The 9,525-nt window shown below is 52.6% G+C and overlaps 1 protein-coding gene across 1 annotated transcript; it reads right to left on the bottom strand.

Annotated features, from left to right (window-relative positions):
• Positions 1-809: 809 nt before the first annotated feature.
• LOC126039730 (apoptosis-inducing factor 3-like) lies at positions 810-8,613 on the bottom strand. The gene is made up of 19 exons (XM_049803299.1): positions 8,497-8,613; positions 7,649-7,718; positions 7,358-7,467; positions 7,161-7,270; positions 6,642-6,686; positions 6,479-6,560; positions 6,231-6,343; positions 5,732-5,818; positions 5,163-5,254; positions 4,804-4,934; positions 4,096-4,211; positions 3,568-3,639; positions 3,160-3,223; positions 2,618-2,694; positions 2,419-2,536; positions 2,171-2,269; positions 1,636-1,711; positions 1,063-1,167; positions 810-936 (listed from the first exon to the last, which is right to left on the bottom strand). Exons 2-19 carry the CDS (start codon positions 7,708-7,710, stop codon positions 885-887), a joined length of 1,611 nt encoding a protein of 536 aa, XP_049659256.1. The 5' UTR covers positions 7,711-7,718; positions 8,497-8,613; the 3' UTR covers positions 810-884.
• Between the last annotated feature and the right edge of the window lie 912 nt (positions 8,614-9,525).

Here is a 9,525-nt window from a genome sequence, read left to right on the forward strand (position 1 = left end):
GTTTAGGCTGATAAAGTAAGCGTCCCTGCGGGAACTTGCCCGGCTCTTGGGGCTTACCCTTCCTCCTGCAAAGCCCCATGTGACCGGTGAGTAAGTGCAGTGTTTCCTGTAGAAAGCAGAGCTTTGCTCACTGTTGCCTTGCAAAAATCTAGTAACTCTTTCCCCTAGCATCGAGGCTGTGGTTCCTGCAGCATCTAGCCACCTCCTCGAAGCAGCCAGCATGGAGCGACACGGCAGGAGAGGAGATGCTGACCGGGGCTGGGATTTCTCTGCTGGAGGCTGGCTGCTGTCAGGGGGTGGGAAGCGCTTGCTGCAGCAGTTAATGCAATATTCAAGCCAGCTGTAGCAATGCCAGCAGGTGCTGCTCGCTCAGAGGTCAGATGGCAGCCCTCTGTCCTTAGGGGTAGGGTATTTCGTGCAAGTTCCTGCACACAGACTATATCTAGTTCCCAGCTGGGAGAGCAGCTTGCCTCGGTCACAGCTCCCCTTGCTGGGAAAATCTGCTTTTGCAAAGTAGAAGGTCAGCGTGACCGGTGTGCTGAATGAAAGCTCCCTGCCAACAGCCAGTGAGAAGAGCAGGAGGGGTTAGTGGCTCTGTGAATGTCTGTCTTGCTGCTTCTGTCTGCTCAGACCCTCAGCTGAGCTCCATCCAGCACATGGGCATCCTCCTCGTACCCAGCCCAGCAGATCCCCATGCAGAAGAGAGGGAAAAGCGCTGCTTTGCTTTGCCCCAGCATGCAAGCGAGCAGCCAAGCGCTGTGGGCAAGCACAAAATGCAGGCTCTGGATTCAGCTTTGCTCATGATTTTATTTCTCTTGTGCCAGGATGGGAAGATGCGGAGCTGTTAACGCTTGGTTGACTCTGTGCCCCTCACAGCAGGGCACCTACTGAGCTTGGGTTTCTGCCAGGGAGGGTATGTTGCAGATGTCCCAGGCCCTGCAAATGAGAGGTACTTTGGGGATTTGCAGTAACTCATCTTGACTTCACATCTCTTAGTGGACTCTGCTGGCACGGGGAATGCAGCACAGAGTTGCCCACCAGCTCAGTCAGGTTGTCACTTACTCTGCTTCCTCTTTAGAGATTTGTTTCCCTGAATATAAAACTTCTGCAATCAGAGACACCATGGGGTCACAGTTCAGGCTGGCAGCTGCAGTCACGAAGCCATCCCTGAAAGGGAAAGCGGAAGAATGTAGATCTCTTCAGTGTACATAACTCAGCACGGTAGCATCCCTGTGGCACCCTGGCTGGAGGCCAGCTGTATTTTGGAGGGCTCAGGGCAGGGTGGCTGGTACTGCAGGGTGCACAGGAACTTGTGGCAGATCGCCTGACGCTGCTGGGAGCTGGGCACTGAGCCTGGGAGCAGTGGGACAGAGGGAGAGGAGACGTGTCCCAGGCTCCCTGCCCAGTTGGTGTCTTCATGAAAGCTCGTCCTCTTCTCCTTCCCTGCCCTGCTTTGGTTTTCTCTGAAACCACCTCACTGCTGGTTCAACGGCCAGCAGTTGCCTGTGGTGCGCAGCCGTGGGAGGTGATGTGGAGCCTCTGCCGGAGCTCTGCAGGCCGTAAGGGAGAGGACACCGTGCCCTGTCCCCAGGGTGCTGCCGCGTCGGGGCACAGACTGGCCACGGATTCACTCACCTGATGTAAAAGATCAGGAACTTCTGTTGTTCCAGGCTGCCCTTCACAACAGTGTCCGTGTATCCCTTCCCGCAGCCTGCGAGAGAGAGCGTCGCAGCCTGCTCGGGGAGCCCTGGTACAGCAGCTGCCACCCATCCCACCTCAGTGCCATCACAGGTAGGAGGACATCAGAGGGGACAGTGACTAGCTGCCGCAGGGCTGGGGAGCAGCCATGAAGGCCCTGGACAAGCAGAACTGATCCAGAGGTGCAAGGCTGCATCGTGATCCCAAGCTTTTCCTTGGCTTGGAGAGGGAAATCCTTCCTCCTTCGTGACTTCTAAGCCACGGGAGATCATCAAAGAATGAGAGCTCTGGGTAACCTTCAGGCCCAGAGCTCAGAAACAGGGTTCACAAATTTGCCATGGCAGCCAGTCTAAAGCCTGAGCTGCTTCAGGTAAACTCTACAACTGCTGTCTTGTTACATCCACCCAGCTGGTGGATGAGCAAATGGGCTAGAAAGCAGTTCAACTGTTCCCATCTCTCTGCCCCCTCCTACCTGCATAGCGGATGGTTTTCCCAACCATTGTGGTCCAGAAGAAGGGAACAGTGTGCAACTCCTTGTCTTTCTTCAGCATGTTTAAGGCAGCAATGTGACCTGTGATGAACCAGCAGAGGTAATATTTTTCTTGTAGGTCCTCGAAGAAGTGTCCCCTGCCTCTTGTTATCCTGCTGTCCCTCCTGCCCCATTCCCTCCATGCCCATCTCCGAGGGAAGCTGGAACGCGAGGCAGCTGCACTGTCTCACCGTGGGCCTCGGCCACCTGTTGGTGATGGATGCTGGACTGGTCCCCGTTGAGCAGCGCTACAGGAAAGGAGACCACATCTCCCGCAGCGAAAACATTTGGGACGTTGGTTTGCATGCGCTAATGGGATAAAAAGCAATTAGTGCAACGATGAGAGGGAAGGGATTGGGTGTGGACCAGGGATACTCAGTTGGCACTTACCAGATCCACCAGGATGGCACCGCTGTCGTCTCTGGCGATGGAGGTGCCCTTCAGAAATGCTGAGTTGGGGAACACCCCTGCAGGGAGAGGAGCAAGGACAAAGCTCTGCAAAGGCAGGGAGGAAACTTGGCCTCGGCCCTCCAGCAAGCACATGCCCATGGTGCCTGTTCAGCCTGCTTGGAGCAGAGCAGCTCGTGGCAGTGACAAGTGCTTGGGCTGGTTCTGAGCTAATCCAGAGGCAATAAAACCAGGGCCCAGAACAAGGCATGGTCTGAAAAATGCAGCAGTGACCTACGGAGCTCAGCAAGTGTGCCAAAGTTATACTGAGAGCGTAAGTAGCTCCTTTCCTCCTGCCAAGTGTTTGCTCATGGACTGCTGCCTTTCTCCAGGTGTTTGGGGCCAAGAGGACAGGCTGGATGATAACAGAGCGGGAAAGAGACCGCAGGGAACTGTGTCCTGGGGATGAACTGTGATGTTCTGGGCTTGCTGGTTGTTTTCCCCATTCGCAGAGCTGCCTCCCTCTCCCAACTAGGGTCTCTTACCTATTCCCACCACGACCACATCTGTGGGTAGTTTCTCTCCACTGGCAAGAACAGCCTCTGCAACCTAGGAAGCAAGCAGGAATCATTAACAGAGAGTTAAAAATTCTGTCCTAATTCCTGCAGCCTCCCTGCTGCCTCATTCTTTGCTGTCTTTTTTTCTTCCCCACGTTCAGATCACCTTGTTCAACTAACGCTTGTTGCCAGGAATGTAAGAGAAAATCACACTGTTGTCCCTGGGATACGAACACATATTGGTGCCATCTGAGCCCAGAGTTGTGCTCAATGAAAATAAATGTGAGGGTCTAGATGTGGGAGAGAAAAGCCTAGATGTAGGCACTGTGCTATACCTCAGTTTGGGGTTTTTTCCCCTTAAGTTAGCAGTTCAGGGATCACAATGGCATGACTGACCTTTCCATCCTTTCCTTTCAGCTCACAGAGTTCTGTTTTCATGTAAAACTTCACCCCCCTATTTTGCAGCATCTGAAAAGGAAGAGGAAGCTGGTTTGAGTATTCACTAGGAAATTCCAGGCTGTACTGCTATAAAAACAGCCATACCCAGCCAAAACCCAGGCAGGCAGCTTAGCTGCTGCTCCAGCCTGCAGAGAGGTTTCATTTGTGTCCCTGGCTGGTGCAGAGTGCCTGGAAGCCTGGCTTTGCTCTGCTGTCCTGGTCAGGACCGATGTGTGCGGTGGGTCTAGGATGAAGCAGGAGGCCTTGGAGACGAAGCTGAGCTGGGAAGTGTGACGCATGTGTGACGGAGGTTGGGACCAGCTATGCGTGCAGAGCTCCTTCAGTGAACTGTGTGTGAGAAAGGTGGCTGGGCACGCAGGGTTATGACTCAGCACGGGGGCTGATTTCCTGGGCTGTTGCAGGTCACAGGGCTGCTTGGCTAGCACGCGTTCTCCGTCCTAGAAATTAGCACCAGGTTTTCCTAACCTTCATGGCGACACCTCCAACCTGCGGACCCAGTGCATTCTGGAGAGGGAACTCCTTTTTTTCCACCACTGAGATGGCACCAGCCTTGTCTGAGAGGAAGGCAGCTATCTCCATTCCTGCAGGGGAAAGGCATGCCCAAGGTAAGCCTGCTGCAAGCATGAACCTGCACCCTGCTCCTTGGAAATCTTCTCCCCTTCCAGGTGGGGAGAACAAATCTGATGTATTGCCAGTGCTTAACTGCTCTTCTATGCACTTCTGGGCTGAGGTATTTAGCGCACCCCCCACCCCCCCCACCCCCCCCCGCCTTCTTTGCTCTCATGCACTACGGACCTGGATATTAGGAAATGCAAAGAACAGCTCCTGGTTGTGTACAAAATAACTCCCTTTCTCTGCCTTTATCTCCCCACTTTCCCAATGCTTCTGGGGAATCCAGCTCCTCTGAAGGACAGTGACCTTTTCATAAGGCACATTTCCCTCTCTCCATGTCCAGAAACTGTTTATGGCTCTCAAAATTTCTGGCTATCAGAGGAAAGACTGAGTGCGTGCTGTGTAACACATATCCCTACCAGCTACAGGGCTCTGGGAAGGAACCCGGCCAGGTAGTGAATGAACATCCCTTCCCCTAGGGCCTCTAGTTAATCTGCAGACGCAGCAGAAGTGGGTTTCAAGGCTATCACTGATGACTTGATACCCACTCCAGCCTGGTACCTATGAATGAAGCTCCTACAATCACCAGATTCTTCCCAGTTGCCAGCTCTAAGATCTTGCTAGAGTCTTCAGGGGTTTGGAGAATGCACACATTCTGCAGGTCTGCGCCTGGGACTTTGAGGAAGCTGGAGCTGAAAGAGAGAGAATCCAGACATGTCTCATGATGAGAAATGAAACAGAAAGAATGAGAGGGAAGCACAAACCCATGCAATCTCTTGGCTGTGTCATCCCATCCTGTCCTTTCAGCTCATCTCCTACCACCTCCCTCTCACACACGTCTAGAAAACCTCCACGCCCCAATGTTGACCCATCTTGTCCTGTCTAAAATTTTGTGTGTGGTAAATGCTTTGTGCACTCACTGGCTGCCTGTTGCAATGAGCAGCCGATTGTACTTCTGAGAGGACCCATCCATGAAGCAGACCTTCTGCTTCTGGAAATCCACCGACACTGCCTGCAGGAGAAAGGAGGCAAAGATCAGACATGTACCTCTGGTCCGCTGGTGTCCTGCCACATCAATCCGTTCTGCTTGCCTGCAACTGTGTGCCCTCTTCCTGGACACTCATGTGAGATGAGGAATGCTGGGGTCCTCTCTTTCACCTCCTACAGGTCTTAGGCTTTAGGAGCACTAAGTATGACAGCACGAAATCTAGGTTCCTCTAAAGGATGTGCAGAAGGCTAGTTTCAAGGGTCACCCTCTTCGCATGTGATGGGCACATCTGTCCATGGGGAGCCCAGATCAGTGTTACATCCAAGGCATGCACACCATCCCTAGCACTGACCTTGGAATGCTGTCCCAGAGGATAATGTGTGTACTTAGGCAGAGCCCTAATTTCTATAAATGTAGCTCTGTGCCTGCAGGTGTGGGCATCCCCTCCCCATGGCAGGAACAGGACCACCCATTAAGGACTGAGCTCAGCTGCTTTTGTACCTCTTTTTCCATCCAGAACTCTATGCCGTGAGCATCAAGGAATTCAGGTTTCCTCAGGTAGATGTCCTCAGCTTTCAAGTTCATTTCCTGGAAACAAAACAGAAATATGAAATAAAGCACTTCTTACAGACAGCAATACTCTTGCAGTGTTTGCCAGCAAGTAAGTTTGCATAAGAGGTAAATTTTGCATTAGTAAACCACAGCTCCCCACACTGCCCCATCTCCGTCATCTTCTTGTACTCCCTCAGAAAGACCCATCAACTCAAACTCTGGTTGGAAGAACTCAGTGAAAGGAGATAAAACCATTAGCTTATGGTGGACTCTGATCAAAGACTTTCTGGGAGGAAGAAGTGAGATGTTAGCTGGAAATTATACCCTATCAACACTCCTGCTTTGCCAAAACATCTCACTCAATTGCTCAGTCTGGTCCGGAATGTGGGCCATGTCCCTAATACACATGTGGTACCCAGGCACAGTCCTGCCCTTCTCACGTTCGAACCTTGCTCAGTTTGGACTTGTCATATGGAACATGTTTCTCTTTGGTGACCACGATGATCCTGCCAGTAAAGCCCTCTTGGCGAAGTGTCTCTGCGCACACCAGGGCAGCCACACCTACAAGAGATGCTCATCTCAGCCCTCTTACACGTCACTATGGAGTAGGAGGAAGAAGGCAAGTCCTCCCCGGAGAAGAGAGTGACAGCTCACAGCATATATTGGGAAGGGCACAGCACAGACCACTTCACTGACCTCCCCCCAGAAGCAGCATCGTCTCCCGGTTGAGAAGGCATCGCTTGCTTGTGTCCTTCACCCTCAAGCTGCTTTCAAGATCCTAGAATAAAATGAGAAATGCTGAAATCATACGTAGCTCAAGGTGCTGCTTGTGCTTAGTCACAGCAGGTAAGGTCAGTACCTTCTTTTTTGCCGTAACAAACACCTTTCCGTCTTCCACTGTTACCTGAAGAGGTGAAAGGAGAATACATTTAAGTCCTGCATTCATGAGGTTGTGGTAGGAGCTTTCCTGGGAGGTTCTGGTCCGGTGGGCCATCTGTCTCGGATACACCAAGAGTGACTTGTAGGGATCTTGGATGTCAAATGATGCTGAGGAGCTCATGAGCTTTTCTCCTCATCCTAAGAGCACTCAGGAAGAGGTGTAAATCCTTTTTTCTTTCCAAAAGAGCTGTGCTGGCTATGAGGGATACCAGGATGTATGGCATCACCTTTGATTGAATGGAGTTTTAGGTTGGGGAGTTACATGATCCCAAGAAACCATCCCATGTGTTATAGCTCTGCGTGACCTGGACCACAGAGCTGTGGCCAGGGCAGGGTGCTTTCAGTTGGTGTCAGGGACAAGGAGCTTGTGAGAGTGAATGAATGCGAGTGGTATGCAGGACATGGCCCAAGCTGGGAGGAGGAAGAGACAAGAAGTCACCTTAAAGCAGGGAAGACAGTCCAGAGAAGGGTATTCCTCGATGTCTCCAGTTTTGATGTTAAAGCAGGCGCCGTGCCAGGGACAGCGCAGCCTCTCCCTTTTCAAGACTCCTGCAATAGAAAAGCCCCCCCACAACTGAGTGATGAGAGCTGACCGCCCTGATACGGCTTCTCCCCCTTGCCCAGAGCCAGGGTTACCTTTGCTGAGCGGGGCACCGTGGTGGGGGCACTTGCTGCCCAGGGCTCTGAACTCCTTCTTGTTCCTCACCAGCAGCACCGGGTAGCCAGCCACCATCACCTCCCAGAGCCTGCGGGAGAGGTGGAGAGGTGGGCACCCTGGGGAGCTGAGGCTCAGCCCCGCACCGCTCCCTCAGCCAACAACATGGTGGCTGCCAACATGGCGGCCACCAACATGGCGGCCGTTGCCATGGCGGTGCCACCCCTGCTGCCTGCAGGCCTCACGGCAGCAGGCTGGGACCGGGTACTCACTCTCCATCCCCAACATCTGCCTCTTTGCAGACCTCGGTGGTGACGGTGTCGTCGCCGTCCATGCCGGTGGCTGCGGGCAAGCAGAGGGAAGGGTCGGCTGCCATGGGTGCTGTCGCCTGTAGGCATTGTCTTTCGCCCCTCGGCAGACAATCCTCCCCGTGCACCCTTGTGCCATCGCTGCAAAATCCCACCCCAAAATGCAGGGCCGCCGCCGCCCCAGCTGGGAGCAGGTCAGCGCCAAGTGGTCCCAAACTCCCGGTACAGCAGGAAAAATAACTCAGCGCGTGGAAAACACACATTTCCCCCCTTTTTTGTGTCGAAAGCTAAAGCCTGTTCCTCTGCCCTTTTCTCCTCCAACTTAACCCGCTTTTTTTTTCAGCCCCGTGTCCCATTAAATTCAACTGCAGCACAGGGTGAGCGAGCAAATACAACTAATGACCATTGTAAATAAATACAATTATTCATGGCAAGGTGCTGCTGCCATATCCCATGGCTCCCCCAAATCAGGGTCTGAAGAGCTGCTTCAGCCTCTCCGAAGTCTCTCCAACATTTGCTCAGAGATGTTATTCACGGTAATTACCATGAAAGCGGTAATCCCTGCCCAAAACGCCTCCTGGGCTAGAAAAGAGCCAAAAGTCTTGGTCCTTAGCACTGTCCCTGACTTAGCAGTCAGCTGAGAGGCTGATTAGAAATCTCCCTCTCTTTTGGAGGAAGAAAGCAAGAAATGGAGCAGAGGAATGTCGTTCGAGGCAGGTTTCCATGCAGGGTGGTGACTTGCTCCTGCAAACCCCCACCGCACCGCTGCCCCGCTCCCGGGTCCCTTAGGAGAAACATCAGCAGGTACTCACCCGATCCCACCGTGGGGGGCTCAGGCACCCGTCCCCGGAGTCGGAAAGCCACCACCGCTGCCGTCTGCGAGTTTCTCCTCCGCAGAGGTGACACCCTCGCGTCTCACTGCAAGTGCTCTCCCTGCCGCCAGCCCACGGCTGGGTGATGCTCTCCCCGACTTGCACAACGTCTCCGTCCTTCAGCAGAGGCATCTCCTGGAAGCGGCTGCCTGCCAGCGAGTCTTATCTGATTTCTGCAACTGGTCTGTGTCTAATTAAGTGTATTTTGCTCAGGTTTAGAATTGCAAAAGAATTAAGGGCACTTAGGAATTACGGCGCAGGTGTGGTCTAAAGACCGGGTGCATTGTGTGCAGTGGGAACAGAAACTTGAGTGGATGCAGTGATATTCTGCTGTGGCTTCCCATTGCCCCTTTTCTTGATGGAAAGCGCTCTAGCTCAGTGCAACATATTTTTGCAGTGCTCTGGAATGATATTACTATTTTTTATATATTTCAATAACATTTAAAACTATTTAATTTGATCTTTTGCTAAGATCTCTCTCCACTGATTTTAAGGAACATGAAGCATTCAGCACCTCTGCACGTGCATTACATCCCAGCTCTGCTTCTGGTTCATTCTGCTGATGTCCAGGCACATGGTCTCATCGTCATTTGGTCCCTGACGGATGTCACCAAGCAGCGTGCTCCCTGCTGTACTATTTTTGGAACAGAGTGGGAGCTGCAAAAAACTGAGAGTAACGCCTACGCTGTTTGTGTCTACTCCAGTTCTCGTCTCTGTTTCGCAGTCAATATATTTCACAACCTTGAAGTAATGCCTCAAAATTTAGGGGTGGAAAAGTTACTATCAGTGTGCTTCCATCATCTCCCTTGCAGAACCGGAGCTTTGCATTGACGGGCTTTCTGCCACGCAGCACGTTCCCAAATCCAGTGTGGGGAGGGGAGGATAAAAATCCTTTGGAGGGCATGGCCCAGAGAAGAGACATGCACAGGGATGCTCGGTAAGTGCAAGCTGGCTGATTTGTGAAGGAGC

Source organism: Accipiter gentilis, chromosome 6 (genome assembly GCF_929443795.1).
Source record: "Accipiter gentilis chromosome 6, bAccGen1.1, whole genome shotgun sequence".
NCBI classification, from domain to species: Eukaryota; Metazoa; Chordata; class Aves; order Accipitriformes; family Accipitridae; genus Astur; species Astur gentilis.

What these genes read in the sequence shown, in the direction of transcription:
- LOC126039730 (XM_049803299.1), bottom strand. Translation starts at nt 7,710, where the DNA reads ATGGACGGCGACGACACCGTCACCACCGAGGTCTGCAAAGAGGCAGAT. An exon ending in TGTGGTCGTGGTGGGAATAG is followed by an intron (nt 2,695 to 3,159) that starts GTAAGAGACCCT and finishes CTCTCCCTGCAG; the next exon opens with GGGTGTTCCCCAACTCAGCA. An exon ending in TTCCTGATCTTTTACATCAG is followed by an intron (nt 1,168 to 1,635) that starts GTGAGTGAATCC and finishes TTTCCCTTTCAG; the next exon opens with GGATGGCTTCGTGACTGCAG.